Consider the following 20,896-nt stretch of genomic DNA (forward strand, 5'->3'; position numbering starts at 1 on the left):
GATTGCTGTCTTGAGATATCGTTCAAATGGCTCTGTTTCTCTATGGCTCATACTGCAGACTGAGGCTGTTTCAGAAAAGGGTGTATTTTGGTTCAAGGTTGCCTTCATTCTACTCTCTGCCCATTTCTGTGTGAGAGACCCGGGAGTACATGGTTGCTGTGACAGGCAGCTTGTTTGAATGGTTCCCAGGGGGCCAGTCCCCTGAGTATTCACGCTACGGAAGCCTTTCCATTGCCTGTCCACTCAACTAGGGACACGCTTCTTTCTGCTCCCTGGAATGTGGCTACTGTCTTGTTCCCATCCTCCCATTCATTGGAATGAGGCCTACTGCCGTGGAGACCCACAGAAGGAGAAACTGTGAGCAGCTTCTGACTAACAGCCAAGAAGCACCTTGGAAGTGGATCTTTGCCTAGTCACGCCTTAAAATGTCTACAGCCCTGGCTGTGTGACAGAGCCCTGAGCCACAAGACCAAGGTACATGGCTACTGAGCTAAAAACAGCAAGTGCTGCTTGGAGAGTTGGAGCGAGTTGTCACCAGCAACAGATAACAAACACAAGTGTTGGGGGAAAAAGCTCCCGGTGTCTTGACGCTTTCCCTTGACCTCTGTTGAAGAAAATCTCATCTCACCGCTTCCAAAAGAAAGGGAGACTGTGGGGAGCCCCACCCCCACTGCCGTCTCCGGTGTCTGTGACTACGAGAACACGGAGGGGGGTTGCTGCGGATGGTGCATCATGGGCCACACAGCAAGTCATGCTCCACCTCTCTTCTTCCCACAGTCTAGGTGAGAGAGCGCGGGCTGCAAGAGCATGCTTTGCTCTTTAAAGCACGGTATTAGAGTTGGGACCACAAATCTGGGACAGAACTGGTCCGCCGCGGAATGACTCTGTCAGGGAGGATTCTTCTCAGAAGAAAGGAGCTAGGTAGGGTATCATAAGAGAAGGGACTCCTTGTGGTTGTCGGACACAATGAAAACCTCAGCCACATGAAGTCTCCAGTCAATTTTTATGGAGTTTGATGTATAACAGATATCCTCACCGTGTTTCCTGGTTCATTTTAGGAGCGTTTATCTTCTTAGTGAGTTCCTGTGAGCGGATTTTAGAGGAACTGCCAATGTTGAATTTGATGTCCAAGTGGGACTTGGATAAATTGCAGCATGTTGACTGTGTTGGGTTATGCCTGAGAGGGCTGGGTGCGCCAGTGCCCCTCTCCTCCTGTAAGTCAGTACTCTCAAGGGCCAATTCTCATTCACAGATGCCCTCCTACTCACATGTTAGACACTCGACATTTCTTGTCCTGTCCTTCCTTTGAACCAATGGCTCCTCCGTGTAACTCTCCCATATCTTTCCCTCTGTTTCTGTAAGAACACTAAGGGTTTAATCCAGTAAAGCCTCAGCCGATGCGTCGGTCCTCAGAGAAGAGAAAGGGCTCTCTCCCACGTCAGCTGACGTCATGCTAGAGGGATGCCATAGTTGGTCCTTCTTCATTGAACTGTACAGCTCGAGCTGAGGTGATACATTTGAAAAGACATCCAGCTTTTTCTGTTCTGTGGTAGCACATTCTTTTTTGCAAGTTTTAAAGGGACTTTTCCCCCAGCATCTTTAAAACTAGTTCATCTGCTCCTTTGGTTTTTAATCTGAACTAGGGTCAGATCTTTCTTTTTCACACTTACAAGAATGGGGTTGGGCCTGGGCAATCACAAATGATTAGACCTACATGGTAACCTGCAGACCCCAGGGTTTCAGTTAAATGGCCATCCTGGGCACTGCCAAGACAGGAGCTGACGTGAAAATTGAAGCAATTACCTGGATCACTCAGGCAGAAGAATTTCTGAGGCTTTTTTTTTTTTCCTTGAACAATCCAGATAATTGCTTCAATTTACACTTCTTACTGGCAGTAGAGGTGGGGACAGAAACTATTCTCTAGGAGTGGGCTGAACAAAAGGAGGCAGAGTGCTGGAAAATGATTCTGATAAAGCAGGGTTATCAGAAGGGTGGAAAAAATTCACGTGCTTTGGCCTTGATTTCTATCAGGTGCAAGTGACTGAAAGCAAGACCGCACATTGTCTGAGGGACCCAGATGTGTCTCCATTTTCTGTTTCATCTCGACTATGAAGCTTCAGGCTGTGCAAGGGTTGCCAGTAAAGGTGGCAGGAGAGACCGGGGACCTTCCAGTCTGTTTGAGGCCCTTTCCTCGCCAGCTGTGAGTTCCTTAGCTCATTAACCCTCTGAAAGCTCATGCAGATCCTTGCTGTGGGGATGCCTGGCTGGGCCAGCAAGCTGAAGAGTGGGCAAGCAGCCTGCTGGGGAATCATATTGTGAATTTCGCCACGAGCTACACTCAAGGACCACCATTCTCTGAAATGAATGTTTGTTGACTAGAGTCCTCAGGATCCATTTCCAATAACTGAAAACCCATATTTGTAGGAGGTCTGAAACGGTGAGTGAATTCACAAAATAACATTGATTAGGTTGCAGTATGCTGGGCCTTGGAGCTGGAAAACAACTCTGGACTTGCTTAAGCCAGTTTGGAGCCAAGGATGGTAGCTCATGCCTATCATTCCAGCACCTGGGAGGTGGAGGCAAGAGTTCAAGCTCACCCTTGGCTACATAATGAGTTTGAGGCTAACCTGGGCTACATGAGAACCTGACTTTAAAAAAACCTAGGAACCAATGAGATATCTCAGAAGGTAAAGGTGCTTACTGCACAAGCCTGGCAACCTGATTCCATCCCCGGAACTCATGGGAAGTGGAAGGAGGGAACTGACTCCTCAGACTAGTCCTCTGTCTTCACACCTCCCCCACAGTAATAGTAAATAAAAAAAGAAAACAGAAAACTATGTGTTATATGTATACATATATGCACACATGTGCGTATATATACACATATTTATAATTCCTTCTTTCCTTGTCTTATATTTTCTTAGGAAGAACAATTCCTTCAAACTTCCTTCACTGCTTTTTTAAAGATTTCATTTCTAAAGTGTTTTCCCCCCCAAAATGTCTTTTTCAATTATTTTATATCTAGAATAGATATATTTAGTATCATTTCAGCAGATGGGATAAAAAAAAAAGACTTTTTTTTTTTTTTTTTTTTTTTTTTTTTGCAAATATAGACTATATCTCCACCAGAATTTGTCAGCGGCAAATCTGGAATGAAAAGCAAAGGACCCTGTGCTTGAGGCTCCATCCATAACTTAGCACCACTGCCCTCGGCTTCCTGTGCGCATCCATCAGGTCTTGCCGTTACCAGGAATGTGATGGAAATAGATCAGTCATTCAGAAAGTAGTAATCAAGCATGTAAATAGCACACAATTCTCACAACACAGGAAAGAGGAGCAGGACATGCACACAAAGCATTTGACATGAAGAGAACGGCTATGAACTGAAGGGAACTAGTACAGACTTAATAGGAAGGCCACTGTAAGGCTGCCAACGGTTTGGTCCTGAGTTGGAGAGAATGAGTACAGAAAGCGAACGAGGTGTTTTTAAGTTCCTTTATTGTCGTAAGTAAAGCGATCACAAACTTTACCGTTTTAAACCATCTTAAGGTCCTCAAGTCAGTTGCATCAAGGACGTCCATAATGTTGTTCAACCATACCATCATCTAGTTCAGCATGTTTTCATGGTTCTAAATGTTAGGACATTTGACAGGTTCTTGGCTGTCTGGGATTTGGAGAGGTGAAAGAAGAGAACTAAGCATGGGCAGACTGGGAGCTAACCATGTGAGCAGAGTCAGGAGTGTGAGGAGCCCAGGTCCTGAAGCACAGTGATGACAGAGAGGCTGGCAGACCCATGGGGTCCTTCCTCTCCTGTCAACAGGATCATCTTCCAGCAACTGATTTTTTTCTTTGTTTGTGCTTTAGACAGAGTCTCACTATGTATCCCTGGCTGGTCTCGAGCTCTCTATGTAACCTTGGGCTGGCCTTGAACCATAGAGATTTATCTGCCTCTGACTCCTGGTGCTAGGATTAAAGGTATGCCACCATGCCTGGCATACCTTCCAGTAAGAGGTATTTGGGTTTGTATTCTTCCCTAAGGTGTGTGTGTTCCTAAACACTATCTCAGCTCTGCTGAGCAACATATTCACTCTGCTTTGTCCTATCATTGTCCCTATGCCCCAGGTCTGGTTCTCCTTCAATATGCTACTGCTGCTGCTGTTTCCATGTGGGTCTCAGCCAGGGGTTGATGTGGCACACAGTCCTTTGTCCTTGTCTGGAGCTGTCGTTATTCCTGGCATCTTTGCTGTGAGACTGTGGGATATAGAGTCTTATGGGGATGGAGATACCTAGAGGAAATTTCATCATGGGGGTTATATGGCTTAGATGTGGTTTGAGTGTCCTCCAAGGTATAGGTGTTGAAATTTAATCTCTCGTGTGGATATAAGTATAGTGGGAGCTTAATCAAATCATGATGTTTAAAAGTGAGGTGACAATTAGGGTATGGTCATCAGGATTGCCCCCAATGGCTTTAAAAGACGAGAAAGAGGGACCAGATACACAGACACACACATAGACACACACACACACACACACACACACACACACACACACACACACACACACCTCCCCATCTCTTGTCACATAATGTTTTCAATAGCAAAAAGGCACCAACAGATACATGGCCCCCTTGAAGCTAATCCTGCAGAATCTAATCCAAAATAACTGCTCTCTCCTAGGACTCCACAGCCACCAATCTCTGCTGGGACCCATATTTTTACATCACTCAACACTCATCAGAGAAGCTGCTTCTTGCAATAGATGGGAATTAACACAGAGACCCACAACTGGAGAATGCTCAGTGAGAGACTTTGGAGCACTCATCAGTGGGGTGTTTATATCAAACTCCTCCTCTCAAGGCTCAGAAATCGACGTGGAAGAGGAGGCAGAAACCGTGTAAGGGACAGAGGTGGTGAGTGACTGACTCTAAGGAAAAGGTACCTCCGTACACAGTGGGACAGATGCACATGTGAATTCACAGACTGTGACAGCACCCATGAGACCTGCACAAATTCAAGCCCGACCAAATCTCAGCACTGAGAAGAGGAAGTGGGCACCAAGTCCCACCCCTAGTCCGGAAGCTGCTTGCAATTGATGTCTGCTGGGAAAAGGGAAGATTGGCTTTGTCCAATGGAGTGTCACTGGGTATAGTAACTACACTTCAGGGAAGGAAGGCCCCATGCTCAGGAGTTGGCCAACACAAAACAGACTCCAGGCTTTTTTGTGTGTGCTTTATTGATTTTATTTTTTGTTATAATTTTACAGGGGGGTTGTTTTTGTTGGTTTGTTTTCTTATTCTTTGTTTGTTTGGTTGGTTTTGGTTTTGGGTTGTCTTAGTGTTCTATTGCTGTGAAGAGACACCATGACACCATGACCAAGGCAGCTTATAAAGGAAGACATTTAATTAACTAGACATGCAGACATGTCACATGTAAACCATAATCTTCCACTCCTGTTCTCATGGCCTTATGGCTATCTTACAAGCAACTTGAAAAGTTGAAAAGTCCTCCCAGCGAAAGCACAGAACCTAAGCATCTACTCAAGCAGTCCCTTAACTGTGAGTCCTGTGTGTCTTAGGGTTTCTCTTGCCACGATGAAACACTGTGACAGAAATCACCTTGGGTAGAAAGAGTTTATTTCATCTTACACTTTCATATCAAAGTCAGGGCAGGGATTCAGGGCAGCAGCCTGGAGGCAGGAACTGAAGCAGAAGCGATGGACGAATGCTACTTGGTAGGCTTGTTCCTTCCCAACTTGCTCAGCCTGCTTTCTTACATACCCCAGGACCATTTGCCCAGGGATGGCACCACCCACAATTGGATGACCCTTCCACATCAATCACTAATTAAGAAAATGACCCATGGTCTTGCCTACAGGCTAATCTTACTGAGGCATTTTCTCAACTGGTTCTCTCTTCTCAGATAAATTTAGCTTCTGTCAAGGTGGTAAAAACAAAGAAACAAAAACAAACAACCAAGACAATGGCCTAGAGTAAATATTACCATTCCAAAGGGGTGAGGATAGGGGTATTCATTTCATTTTCTCCCTTTTATTTGGTCCAGAACCCTAGCCCGTGGAATGGTACTGCCCAAATTCAGGGTGGCTCTTCTTTTCTCAATTAACCTAATTTAGAATCCCCTTCACAGATATGCCTGGTAGATTGTCACCTAAGTAATTCTAGATCCTGTCAAGCCGATACTCAAAATTAGACGTCAGGTCCACCCTGGGGAAGAAAAATGATGGTTTCTATGATTACCCTGGGATGGGGAGAGGCAGGTGAAAGGTGGGCAGGAGAAGGCCTGGGAGACATCTGGGGCCTATGGAGTGCCAGCATTATAATAAAAGACATTTTCAGTAAGACATTTATTTATCTAAAGTTGTATCAGGAACAAAGAAAAAAAAAGCCAAAAGCAAAAAAGAAGAAGAAGAAGAAAAAAAAGAAACTGTGAACAGAAATCAAACTGTACATATCACCACATCAAAGTTACTTTGATAAAGAATAACTTCCTGTCTCTCCTTCTCCAGCTCCTGAAAACCAACACTACCCCCATCTCTGAACTTGACTTTTCTAGGTATTTCACAGAAGTGGAGTCATACAGCATTGGTGGTCCTCCCTGTCATGGTTCTGCATCCATGATGTCTTCATCTGTATGTCTGACTAGCTGCAGTGGAGAACATTCAAGAACTGTGTGTACTAAGCTATGCAAAGTTTTTCTTCCTGTTGTCTGCTGAATAATACAGCCTATCAACTATTTATAGTGTTTACATTGTACAGATATAAGAAGTAACAAGAGAAGACTTAAAGTACATAAAAAGATGCATATAGGTGGTGTGCAACGCTACACCATTTTCTGAGCAATTTCAGCTTCCTTTAGATATCTTCAGAGGAGGGATCCAGGAACCAGTATCCCCCAGATACGCATGGCAGCTACCTCTTTCCTGTGATGAGTGACTTGTTTTACTTCACATAGACTCTTCAAGTTTCATTCATACTGCAGCACGTGTCAGGATTTCCTAGCTTTTCAAGATAGAACAATGTTTCACGATATGTTTATACATTCATCAGTGATGAACACTGGATTGATTTCACCTTTCAGCAAATAATGTTCTGTGCACACTGATGTATAAATTCCCGATTATCAATTGATTGGGGACACATACCTAGAAGTTGAATTGCTGGGTTGTATAATTCTATGCTTCAATTTTTGAGGGGACTGATACTGTTTTTACAACAGTTTCACCATTTTTTACAAAAAAACAAAACAAAACAAAACAAAACAAAACAAACAAACAAACAAACCTGTGCACAGGAGCTTCAGTTTTTTTCACACTGTAAATGTTTTCTTTCTCTGTCCCCTTCCCTGGCGATCCCCCTTCTCTCTCTTCCTTTCTTCCTTATCATCCTAACAGGCTTTAAGTAATGCATAAAATAGAGATTTTAACTTGCTGTCCCTCTGTCTTTTCTTGTGCTTATCACTCATTTGTACATTTTCTTCAGAGAAAGTCTATTCAATTCCTTTGGCAACTTTTTTTTTTTTTTTAAAAAAAACTTAAGTTGTTTGGTTTTGGGTGTGAGTTCAGGAGTTCTATTTATATATTTTGAATATATGATAACCTGTATCATAGATATCATTTATAAATTCTTTTGTTTTGTTACATTGATTTTGGTTGTTGTTGTTACCATCCTTTAATGAATAAAAGCTTTAAGGTACATTTATTTCTTTATTTTGTCTGTGCACGCCTGTGTGTGTGCACGCCTATGTGTGTGTCTGTGTTTGCCTGTGTGTGTGTGTGCATGCATGTGTGCATGACTGTGTGTGTGTGTGTTTACATGTGTGCCGTGGCGCTCCTGTGGAGGTCCAAGAACGACTCTCACTCAGGGTTAGTTCTCTCCTCCCACCATGTGGATTGAGGGGGTGCACTTGGGTTGATAGGTTTGACAGCTTCTCTTTACCCACTGAGCCACCTTGCCAGGCCCCAAAGTTTACATTTTTATATATTTAAACTTATCAAATTTTCTCTTGTTACTCTTTGGTGGCCTTCATGTTTTTTTTCCTTGAATTCTACTTGGCCCGTATTCTCAGATACACTGAACGCTCTATCTTCTGTATTTATGACCTTTTCAATGGATAACCTATGATAACCTTCTTGATAAGGGTTTACTTCATACACTTAGCAATTGGGAGCACATGTTATTGCTTGGCAAATAGTAGATGGTTGAATGGATGAACTGATGCACGAAGAGGGAACCCATTGACACTCAGGCAGGTCTCTGTGCATCTCGGGTTATTCATAGTTCTGAAACGCTCAAAGAAATGAGTGTATGTGGAGTTCTGAGCATCCTCTATTGGGCCCAAGGAAGTTAATAGGAATGTCATCATGTTGTGGAATATGACTTTAACTATGTAAAGATGTGTTACATTTGTTTATGCTGCATTTGTTTAATTATGGAAAGATGTGTTGCTGTTTTACCTGCCAAAGGCACCGGATTGGTCTAATGAAAAGCTGAACAGCCAATAGTCAGGCAGTAGAGGGCTAGGCGGGGCTGGTAGGAGAAGGAATCAAGGCTCAAGAATGAGAAGAGAAGGAGAGATTGAGGGAGAAAGAGAGGGAGACGCCTGGGGCCAGCCAGCCATGGAATAAGCAGGGAAGTGGGGCCTATAGAAAGAAAGAAAGGTAAAAAGGCGAAACATAGGTGAAGAGAAATAGGTTAAAATAAGTTATAAGAGCTAGTGGGACAAGCATAAGGTAAGACTGAGCATTCGTAGCTAATAATAAGTCTCACAGATTTGGGATTTGGGAGCTGGTTGATGGCCCCAAAGGAAGCCTGCTACATCAGCGCTGGTATACTAAGTTTTGGTTTTGTTTCTGTTGCTGTAACAAACCATCTGAGGCTCGCTGACTCATAAAAATTGGTTTGATTTAGCTCATGGATCTGGAATGGCAGGAGTCTGACACCGGCACCTGCCTGGATTCTGGTGAGGGCCACTTGCTGCTTCACACATGGTGGACAGCCAGAAGAAACATCCATGGGAAAGATCACATGGTGAACAAGAGAGATCAGGAAAGAGCAGAGGGAGCTGAGCGTGGTTGGTAATAAACACTCCCACGCTAACTAATCTAGTCTCATGAGAGTAAGCTCACGCCTGTGAAAAAGGTATTAATTCCTTCTAGTAACCGAATCACCTCTGACAGGTCAACTATCTCTCAACCAAATTTTGACAGTGATTTTCCAAAGGACCACTGTCTGTGAGCCAGAGACAGAGCCTTGCTTCATGTGATATAGTTGGGACAGGAACATCAAAGTCCCCCCCCAACCCCCCCTGCTGCTTTTGAGGAGAGAAAATCAAATTGGTATTGCTTACAATGATTTAGAAACATTCACTTCAGTGCGTCTGTCCTCTCAGCTAGGCAGGAAACTTGTATTCCTGGGTGTAACAAATCTTTCTCTGTCCTGCCAGCCAGCTCCCAAATAATGACACGGAGACTTCTTATTAATTATGAAAGCTCAGCCTTAGCTTAGGCTTGTTTCTAACTAGCTCTTATAACTTAAATTAACCCATTTATGTTAATTTATGGTGCCTCTTTTCCATCTTGCACCCCCTGTTTCCTCACCATGTCTCCTGGCTTCTCCTCTCTTCTTCCCTGAGTCTTCTCTGCCCAGAAATCCTGCCCATACCTCCTGCCTAGCTAGTGACCATTCAGCTTTTTATTACACCAATCACAGCAGTATATTTTCACACAGTGTACAACTATTCTACCTGGGTATAACTAGATGAAAGTAGCATATATATTTCTAAAATTAAATAGTGGGTTATTCATAATCATTTATTCAACACTCAGTAAGAATAACAGTATCTAAAAAGCAGTTTATTATATATAAGCCATAAGCCTATATATATATATATATATATATATATATATATATATATATATATATATATATCAGGCACCATGCTAAAGCTTTACAAGTAATATTGTTAAAAAGTTCATTTGTTAAAAAGTTCTGAGGCAATATTGCTATTTTAGTGACAGAGAATAGGAGCCTGAGTCTGAAGGAAATTAAATACTTTGCCACAGGAAAGAGAGGAAGGTTCAAGCTCAGGTGAGTTCTTCATTCAGCATGCTTCTTACTCTGCATCCCATGTTGCAGATGGGACAAAGGCTAGGAGGTATTCATTGTCTAAATGTAGTGATGCAGACACAGGAGCCTGAGGCAGTAAGGACAGCCAGTCCAGGTCATCAGGGAAATTCTCCTGCAGAAGCAGTCTTAGGCTTGACAAGTTAGTGTTGGCAAAGTCCGATAGACACCCAGTTATTGGCCAATGCGTTCTTGTGGGACATGGGAATGCATCCGTTTTCTTTCAGGAACCTTCCGACTATGAAGGTCTTTCAGAAAGTTACAAAGTTTCTGACTCTAGTTTATTGTGCTAGAGGTAGATGCTAGCCTAATCCCAGATGGTTCATAGACCTTCCCTAGGAGCTTTCAAATCCAAACTTAGAAAAACCATCTATTCTTATCTAAATTGGAGACTGACGCCCACAAGCGGTTGGAACTTGGTTTCCTGATAGGTGGGGATGGGTCTTGGGTAAGAAGATCAGTACAGAGACAGTAGTCCCTAAGGCAGAGTCCTAGCAGCCAGCCTTTCTCTGGCTTGGCCATTTAGGACCTTCTTGAATAAATAAGACCAAACTTGTATTTTAGTAAGTTCTCCATTTGCTTCCAGGGCCCTGATCATGTTCCTATCAACTTTCATAAGGTCCCAAGGACACTAATAGATGAGAATGGGTCAGTATGGCAGACCAAATGGCTTAAACAAATATTAGGAAAAAAAAAAAAAAGCAGGACAGCTGAATGGAAGAAGTCCCAAGAAGTTTGGTACCTGTTAGATTGTAAGCATCAAGACAGGAAGTTACAGGAGGGAAGGGAGCCTAAGTATATAGGGATAAATGTGATTACGGGGGCCTGGGCTTGTCAGGAACTTTGGGTTTGATTTTCTATACATTCTGTTCATTCCACAGGATTCTAAACGTGATTAGAAATTGATCAGTGTAACTGAGAGGTCAAATAAATAAATAAATAAATAAATAAATAAATAAATAAATAAATAAATAAATATATTTGGTCCCGAGCTGCCTTCTGAGTGTTGGGATTCCAAGCATGCACCACCACCCTTGGTTGAGAGGTTCCTGACTTGGGACTCAAAGACTGGTTTCAGTCTTCAAGCTCTAAAGTAGCCTGCTAAATATATGAGTGTATGGATTTGTTTTCTGACTTAGTTTTGCAGTGAGACAGTCCCCGACTTTTCATCGAATATGACCCGTTATGGCCTGTTATGAACTACCTATGTGCAGGCATTTCCAGATCTAACTAGCTTCCATGCCAATCTCGTTTCTTTCCTGTTTTCCTTAGAACTCTTGCAAAAACTACTACACCGAGAAACACTCCACAGCTGTTCAGTTGTACACTGTGTGGATAAGTATTTTTTCTGTGGGATCAGAAAAAGATGTGACCTGGGTTTTATAAAGGATTTAACCGGGGATAGTAACTATGGCTTTCATTCTGTTCTTGACTTGTGTAGCCACATCAGTCCTGTAGCTCCCCGAGGGACAGGGGTGGGGTGGGGAGGGGATTTGTCCTCACAAGGTAATCCAAGCATCTTTGCCTTCCCACCTGTGGGTAGTCTGTCTGACTACAAGTCCCGGGATGCGCCGCGCTCACACCCAGGGTGGGGAAGGCTCTGCGGTGACGTCACCGTGCCGAGGCGGGGCAGAGGGGCGGGCCTGGAGGTGCCGGAGCGCCCTGGTGCTGATGCAGGATGGCTGAGCGCGCCGGAGCCCGGGAGGTCTGAGCCGGACGGGGATCCCTCCCTGCGCATCGCCTAGTCCGCCCGCCGCGTGGTCGCGGGCAGGTGGGCCAGGGCGAAGGACCGGGCTGGAGGTCAGCAAGCAGGGGGCGAGGGGTCCAGCTGATAAGCTGCTCTCCTTCCCGGTGGCGGAGCTGCCGGGCTGTCCAGTGCAGGCTCGCGATGACCTGCTGAGAGGCTGCGGGAGGCTGCGGGAGGCGGCCTAGCTGCGGGCAGCGGTTGGTTCGCGGCCTCCTCGGTGGTGTTGCCCGGCCCGGCCCCCCACCCATCCCCGCGTCCCCTCCTGCAGCGTCCGGAGATGGCGGATCCAGCCGAATGCAGCATCAAAGTGATGTGCCGGTTCCGGCCCCTCAACGAAGCGGAGATCCTCCGCGGGGACAAATTCATTCCCAAATTCAAAGGCGACGAGACGGTGGTGATCGGGGTAAGTGGCCTTGGTGTCTCGCCCCTCCTTGGGCTTTGCACTTCAGAAATCTTCCGGACGCCCCCTCGGACATCTCCGCGGGTCTGGGCTCTCGGGTGGACCCGATGAGAGCCCTTGGCCGGTGACTCCCTCCTGGCAGTGGTGGCGCGGGGCGGCGGGGGCGTGCGAGGTCCGCCATTGTTCGCGGGTGGGGGCTCGGGTGGGCCTATTGTTCCCACGCTCGCCGCCGCGTGGGCAGTGTTTCGGGTTGCCAGCAAGTCGGGATGCCCGGGCCTTGGTCAAAAGTATAAGCTCTACAACCCACAGATGCACCCAGGCGTCGATTTGTCTTAAGACCTTAACCACAAAGGTAGGGAGAAAAGGTGCAAGAAAAACAAAATCCCCGCCTGGGCCTTGCATAGGCGGTTTCACCTTGCTCCCCGTGTGGAAGGTGAGGGGTGCTCTTGGTATCCCTGGGAGGTCTCTCATGTCTCCTGCTCCCTATCGCCCCGAATTGTCCTAGATTTGTGCTTCTCTGCTGGACGCCCCCCAGCCCCCAGATCCTCTCTCCCGAATGTCCGCAGATAGACTGATAATGCTTGCTCTGGGTGGAGGGGAGACTGTCCAATCTGCTGAGAGAGGGAGTCCCTAAATAGCCCCCCTGTGACAAGAGCAGAAGTTACTCAAGCGTGTCCAGGGTCTCCCCTTTGATCACCCATCCCCACCTTGCCCCCTCCGCCCATCACAGTGCCTCTCCCCAACTTAACTCCCTCTCTGCAGTCTGGTTGCTGGAAGGGGGGAGGGAATCCTAATGGCCTGTAGTTCTTAAGGGAATATGCCAAATGAAATAAACTAGACTTGTCCCCACCCCCTTTCTTAGTCTGCTGTCCCTAGAGTGTGTGGCCCACGGTGCCCTCTTTGTATTCGAGCCGCGTGGGAAGGGACTGAGTTAATGCGAGCCTCTAGGTCCCCACTGACACGTTCCTGGCAGCCCGCTCCAGGCTGCTGATGCAGCCTTCCCGACTCCAGCATTGATTAAGTGATGTCATCTCCATCACTGAGCATGCTCGGACTATCCCCCCCCTCCCCATCCCCCCAGGGACTGTTGTATTTAGGTCAAGTGATTGACAGGTGACAGTTTTCTGAGAGTATAGCTGGAGAACACCCAGCCTTTTTCAAGCGTGAGGCCTGCGCTTCCCGGCCTAGGCTGTTCCCAGCGTCTCTGGCAAGGTTGGGTGCTGCAGTCACACAGCAAAGGGGCCTTGGACGAGCAGGTGCTGGTTGTACTGGTAGGTGGGTATTTTCCTCTGTTGGGGATGAGAGGCCAGGCCCTGGCCCGGGGGCCTTCATCCTGTATCTTGCTTAAGAAGGCGCCTTTCTTTTTCTACAGAGCCTGACCCCTTCCCTCCTGGTTTTCAGAGTTAAGGGAAAACACAGACCTCTGAAAACTGTGTGGATGGTCGGTCACTCATTCTGATACCTGACCAATGAGGGTAGGAAAGGGATTTTTCCTTTTGCTTAGTGTTAACTTGCAGAAAAGATGTGTGCTGCAATTATTGATGAGGAAATGCCATACTTAATGGCATGTATGGGCTAGTGATCTATCCATGGCAGCCTGGAGCTGGGGTTACAGCTCCTAGCAGGAGATCCCATCATAGCCTGATCCTGAGTGAGGAGGCGTGGTTCAAGTAGAGTGGCAGTTGCTAGCTGCTTCTAGTCCCGCCCTCTTGGCTTGTAACAGTGTAACAGTTTGCAAAGTAACAATTGTTCAGCGCCTGAGAATGTTCTGGTGACCTTGTTGTTTTCTTCTTCTTCTGATACTTTAAAGGGCCAGAAGTTCTTCCCCTATCTCCTGCTGCTTCAACTCTTAATCCTCTGCTCCTTCTCCTCCCCCGCCTTTCTCCTCTTCGACAAGGACCAATGAAGTGGAGCAATAAATCCTCTTAGATGTGCAAAGCAGAGATTCTTAATTTTAGTGCTATTACTACGAGTCTATGCTTATTCCCTGCTTAAATGTACATGTAATACTAAGTTAAAACAAGCACACACAGAGACATTTGAACAGAAAGTTGTGAATGTGAATATATACACATGGCACTTCAATTTCAAGGTTGTTTTTGCTCATCCTACTACATTTCCTTAATATAATGATTTTTTTTTAAAAAAGATAATTACTGAAATAAAGCATCCTATAGGAAAGTGTTATCGATGAGCTTGACGACTTTTCAAAGTGCAGGCTTGCTATAACCACCTTTCAGACTAAGAAACAGGCATTTTCAGGAGGTTAGAGGTGTCTCTCTTTCCTTCTCCAACACCCCAGGGTAACCAATATTCTGATTTCAATATCACATATGAATTTTGCTTCTTTTTCTTAATGTAAAACCTTACCGTAGGTTTTCTGCTGTGTTTCAGGCAACCGACATTACAATTGTCAAATTGGTCTTGTTCGCAGTGGTATTCCACCAAATTAATATGCCTAAGTTTACTTGTTCCTTAGATTTTCTTTTCTTAAAGAGAGTCCAGCTTTGTAGCCCAGGCTGGCTTTGACCTCATGATCCCCCTGCTTTAGCCCCCACAGCCCTGGGATTAGGTGTGAGCCACCAAACCCCATAGCTGTTGGGAGATAGTTGGCTTGCTTTTTTTTGGGGCTAGCCTGGATGTTGCTGCTGTGGGCATTGTTTTGTGCATCTTTTGGTCCATGGAACAGACCACTCTCAGATGGGTAAGTGTTGGGATTTGTGTTGGCTTGGCCTTAGGACCCTTCCCATTCCTTATTATTAATGTAGATGTAAATACAGTCCGGCAGCTCGTAGAAAGTTTCTAAGCGTACATGACTCAATTATACATAGAAACGGCCTCAGTGGGTACATGGTGAGGATGTCCAAAGAACCTAGACCTTAGAACCACCCAGAAATGTCACTTTCACTCTCAGCAGACACAAAGGAGGACATTTGGTAGAGTTAGCTGTTAGTCCAAGGTCAGAAACCTGGAAGTTCTCAGTTTTGAAGCAGAGATCATTTTTCCCCCTTAAAGTCCTCTTCAGTTCTTATGGTGTTGTAAATCGAGAGAGAAAGATTTTTCAGGTGGAATTTCTAGCGTTCTCCTTTAAGGAAATGCACACACAGTCTTGGAAGAGTCGCCTTACCACCCCTGCTTTGTATTTGAAGCCTCTATGTAAAACCTCCCGTCCGCTCCTCCAGCCCCGACTTTTCCAGCCCCAGACAGCCTCTGTACTTCGACCCAATGATACTGTATTCACCCCCTGTCTGTTGCTGTGATAGAAGGCCATGACCAAAACCTTCTGGAAGAGTTTATTTGGGCCTCTGGTTCCAGAGGGAAAGTCCACAATGGCAGGGGACCCATGGCAGCAGACGGCCAGGGCCAGAAGCTTAGCTAGCACATCCTTGCCGCCAACTCCGGCGGAGAGTGAACTGAGGGTGGGAGCGTGGCTCAACTCTCCAAGCCAGGCCCCGGGGACTGCTTTGTCCAGCAAGGCCACGCCTCCTAAAAAGTTCCATAACCTCTCCAAACATCACTACCAACCAGAGACCGAGTGTTCAAATACATGAGCCCATAGAGGACATTTCTTTCTTACACCATCACAGACACGCTTGTTTTGTATATGGTCTCACACGGTTCTCCTTATTTTATTGTTAATTTGATTACATATCTAGTGATATTGTCAGCTACTGTAGGGAAAGGACCATCAGGGTGTTGCTCCTTTGTACTTTCTAGGGCCTTATCCATGGTATTGGTATTGCAATATTTACTGTTCTCTTTGTAAGTCTGGAAATCTTTAATATATTTTCTTCTTGTATGTGTATGTGTGGGCGCATGCGTGCAAGCACAAGTGTGTGTCCATGTGTGTGGAGGCCAGAGGTTGACATTGAGGTGTCTTCCTCAATTGCTTTCCATCCTATTTGTTTTGAGACAAGGTCTCTCACTGGAACTGGAGTTTGCCATCGGGCCGGGCAGGCTGGCCGCTGAGAGCCAGGGACGCACTTACCTTTGATTCCCCGGCCCTGGCATTACAAATGCATGCCCTTACACCTGACTTCTTATGTGGGTACTAGGGGTTTAGCTTGAGTCTTCAGGCTTGTTGTGTAGCATGCACTTTCCTGACTAAATGACCACTCGGGTCTCTACTTTGATACAGTAACTTAGTGACTTGATTTTATAGACAGCAGGATATGGAAATAGTTAAAACTAGCATTTTTAAGTGCCATTGCTCTGAGTGGGCCTTATATGAGAACATTAATTACACTAAAAGGGCTATAGAAAATTAGAGACGAAAATGCTGTGCTCAGCTTGTTGGAAACTGGGAGAGCTACCGACACCGGTGGTGAGCCCGAGTGGGAGGGGAGGGCTCGTGAAGAGAAAGGGGACTTTTTCTTGTATCACATTAATCCATCAGAGAAAATGACCGGATTTATAGGACTTCTCCGATGACACCTTCATTAGCCGCTAAAATCCGGGTGAGTCATCCATCACTGGGGGCTCTGCCTCTTGGCTGTGGAGTATCTCTCTTGATGGAAGAGCTCTGACTTGGCCAGTTCTGGATGGTTCTTCAGTATGGCCTTTCCTACCTCACTTTCTTCACTCAAGGCGGTGGCAGAAGTCAGTGGCTTGTAGGCCCCTCCACGATCATCTGAGACCTTCTTATCCTATTGTTAGATGATTAGCAAGCTTAACTCCCTGTACAAAGTCCCATTTATCATATAACATTGACATCTAATGGGGCTAGTGAGTGTGGGAATCTTTGAGGAACATTAATCTGCTTAACATATAATGCTATACTAGGCTATATAAAACATTTCCATCTCACAGCAAAATAGCACAACTACACACACACACACACACACACACACACACACACCCCACACCCCACCACACACACACCACACACACACACACACACACACACACACGCACGCACGCACGCACGCACGCACGCGCACACACACTGACAGTAATTTTCTATTCACCCTTCCAGCTGCCACTCATTGTTTTCCTGCTCTGTAATTTTACTTTTCCCAGGTTCTCATAAAATGCTAAATATCTCTTTGAGTCTGGGTTTTTTTTTCACATAGCAACTCTTTGTGATTTACTTATATTGGATATATGCATATATAAATAGGTTTGTGGCTATTTTGTATAATATTTTCCCATTGTATGTATGGGCATACCACAGTGCTTATCCGTCAATCTTCTGAAGGACATCTGGGTTGTTTCCAGTAGGTATGATTATGAAGAAAGTTGCTGTAAGCGATTGCATATAGATTTTATGTGAGCATACATTTTTGTTTCTCTTGGTTGAATGCCTGGAAGTGGGACTGCTGTGTCATTTGGTAGCTATATGTTTAACTCTATAAGACACTGCCAAAGTCTTTTTCAAAGCGATTGGACCATTTTTGCATTCCTGTCTAAAAGCAGTAACATTTTAAGTCAAAGTTTTAAATAGCATAGGCAGTCATTTTGTTTAAGTGCGTACTAAACTAGCAGTGTCTCGGTGTCTCAGCCCTTCATCCCGTGCTCCAAATTCGGAGCCCTTTCTTCTTCCTGAAAATAGATTAGTAATTTTCTATAAAAAGGCTGTCAAATATTGGCGTGCACCAACTCCAGGGAGTAGTGATAGGCTGGAACATGCTCCCTACACTGCTATGGTCCTCACCATTCCCAGGGAGGCATACAGTTGGTGCATCATAAGTGAAGAGCTGTGTAGAGGCAGCTGGACAGTCAGGCAGAACTAAGTATGGATTCCCTAGCTAGTGGTGACACTTTTCCTCAGTGACTTAACTATTTCCCGGGCCCCAGTTTTCTCATAGTAAAAGTGGGGAGAACTATCTAACAGGGTCTTTAGGCTAAAATGAACTGATCGTTCTCTGGCCCAAAGAAAATGTCCAACCTGAATTATCTCCTGGATCTTCCATCCCCTTATACATTCCCTTCTTTCCAGAGTCCGCTTTGTTCATGCAGAGTCGTCTTGCCGTACGTTGGCTATCCTCTGAACACCCTTCTTGTGATTCTTAGGCATCTGTTCACCGCCCTCCCCCATCTCCTGCTCAAGTAGCCACTCTTCATCTTATTTGTGGTCAAAGCTCATGTTCCATGTAGTTATAGGTTCTGTTAGCTGGTTTTTTATCTGAAGCAATCATGCCCAAGACTGTGTGTGTGTGTGTGTGTTTGTGTGTGTGTGTGTGTGTGTGTGTGTGTGTCTTCTCCCCACTGCATTATAAGTTCCTTGGGCAGAAGCTGTTTATTTATTTATTTATAATGCTTTCTGTCTGCACTACTGTAGATAGTACAGTCATGTTGTAAATGTATTCTGACTGAAGGTTGTTCTTTTCCCGTGCTTGGCAGCCAGTCTGCATAAATGCTGATTTCTGTATTTCTTTAAATAACTCGGGAATCACTGAAGATATTCCTTTCCCTCTACCTGCACTCGTATGGCCCAACTCTTCCCATTAATAATGTTTTCCACTCACAGCCTCCCCGCCCCCCCTTTAAAGTTTGAGCCCTCCTCTACCCATGTTTTCCCTGTGGTTCATGCCTTATATTTTTCACCTGTGTTTCCTCATTTAAAAAAAAAAAAAGCAAAAACAAAGGCCTGCTCCCAAGTGGTTTCTCTTGAGGAAAAAAAAATGCTCCCCTGACAGATCCAATTCCATCCTATTTCTTCCCTTTCTTAAACAAACAAAAATAAGCTCCTCCCTTTCCCTTCTTATTATATAGCAACCAAATATCTTTTGGTAGAAATGGTTGCACACATTTGTGATCATTTGTAAATATGGAGAGACTGGGAGAGAACAGTTGAAATCCATTCTAGTGTCTCCCAACCCCAAACATGTGAGGTCAACCTGGGAGGGATGCCCAGATCTGTGGCTTCTTAGCTTGGGAAATGGCTGGCCTGTCCTGAGTTCCGGCTTCCTCGTTTGGAAGCCGATGATGGCAGCAGTTCCCTTCTAGGGTAGCATGATGTGAAACACCTAATTCACAGACTCAGCCGCAGTGTACAACGGGTATTGAGAAGCCATTCCCTATGCGGGCCAGCTAAGGGCTGTTTCTCTGTCCTCCTGTGGGACGGACCCTCTTTAGGAAAGCCCAGGTCTCTCAGAGGTTCCTGGTGTCTGCAGGATGGACCCGGATGCTTCGGTGAGGCATCTGGGGCCCTCTGTCTGCTTACTTCCCTAACCTCACCCCTTATTCCGTGTTCCAGCCGTGTTGCGTCATTCCTGCCTCAGTGCCCCTCCCAGGCTCCCGGCTCCTCAACCTTCATGCCCCAGAGACTGCCTCCCTAGCTTCCCATCATGGCTTCCCTTTCTGCTTCCGCTCCTTCACTACTTCCTCAGGGACTCTGACGTCCTCCTTTCCTCTTCCTAACAATGAGGTAGGGTTAGCCCTTTCCTCTTATTCTCCCAGTCAGACACAGTGGATACTTTTATCCCATTAGGCTGAAAACCCTGTGAGGGCAAGGAAAACATGGCCATTCACTCTGTTTTCCAGGCCTGGAACTGTGCCTGGAACAGAGTGTTGTTTAGTGCCAGTGTCTGTGGAAAGACAGGCCTTCTTCCTGTTGGAGCCTGCCTTTATTTGCTAACCCCTGACTTCTCTGGCTCTGGACATGGCTTTCCTGCCTTAGGTACCTTCATGGTCTTGTTATCACTTAAAATAAGATAGCTTTCCTCTGACCTAGGTGTGGCGGTGTCCACTTGTAATCTCAGAACGTAAGAGACTGAGGCAGGAACATCTCCAGCCTGGGCTACGCACTGAGATTCTATGGCAGAAAGGAAAAAAAAATAGCTTTTAATAGTTTTTTAGGGGTGCTTTAAAAATATATGCTCATTAAAAAAAAGTCAGATCATGGAAATCACAAAGACAGCAAAATAGCTCATTGTTACTGGCCAGGAAATACCAGTTAACGTTTCCTGGCATCTGCCACTCCTTCCTGTTTCCACCATGTATACTCTGTTTTAAAAGAGATTCTGTTTCATAGGGTGTGTTCTAGAACCCAACTTACTACGTGGCGTATTTCACACATTTGCATTTTGGTGATTGCTTATGACTTCACTATTTTTTAAACCAATTATTTAGCTGCTTTATTCTGAGGAGCATTTGGGGTTTTCTCTGTTTTTCACCCATTATAAACAGATATTATTCACCTTGGCCCACCAGACTTCTTTGTGAATTGGCTCAATTATTTTCAATTATTTTGGAAAAGTATGTTTCTAGAATTGAGATTGCAGGGTGAAGGTTAGCTATGATTCTAGGGCATCCACAGTCTGGAGAGGAAGCGATTTAGAGATGGGGAATTGTCCTGTATTTTATAGTCTCGCTTCTCTGCTTGCCCTGTGGAATCGCTGCCAGTTTGTCTCATCAGGCAGTCTGGTCTGTGCTAAATTAAATTCTTACTGGGAATGTGTCTTCGTCATGCACTGTTAACCCCTAGATCCAGAGCGTGGCGATGCCTTCAGAGTCTCAGTGTAAACCGCAGGGTTTTGTAGGCGGATTCCTGTCATTTTCAATATCCCGGAGGATGTTGTTTCTTCCAGGTGATCAAAAGCTAAATCTTTCTCTTGAGGCAGACACAGATAGAGGCCAAGGTTGTAGTTTTAAAGTGAAATAGGATGGA

At 45.3% G+C, this 20,896-nt stretch overlaps 1 protein-coding gene and 1 long non-coding RNA gene across 2 annotated transcripts in view; both read left to right on the forward strand.

Moving 5' to 3' along the window:
- The first annotated feature begins 491 nt into the window (after positions 1-491).
- Positions 492-5,202, forward strand: LOC114704731. Its single transcript, XR_003736310.2, has 3 exons — positions 492-782; positions 2,032-2,437; positions 4,677-5,202. It is a non-coding gene; the product is annotated as an uncharacterized LOC114704731 (long non-coding RNA).
- A 6,570-nt stretch (positions 5,203-11,772) lies between these two features.
- Positions 11,773-20,896, forward strand: part of Kif5c (kinesin family member 5C) — a 158,915-nt gene continuing 149,791 nt past the window's right edge. Inside the window, exon 1 of the mRNA XM_028879329.1 lies at positions 11,773-12,288. Within this exon, the coding sequence (XP_028735162.1) occupies positions 12,163-12,288 (126 nt within the window). The 5' untranslated portion in view covers positions 11,773-12,162. The remainder of the gene's footprint in view (positions 12,289-20,896) is intronic.

This window comes from Peromyscus leucopus, chromosome 4 (assembly GCF_004664715.2).
Source record: "Peromyscus leucopus breed LL Stock chromosome 4, UCI_PerLeu_2.1, whole genome shotgun sequence".
In the NCBI taxonomy this organism is placed as follows: domain Eukaryota; kingdom Metazoa; phylum Chordata; class Mammalia; order Rodentia; family Cricetidae; genus Peromyscus; species Peromyscus leucopus.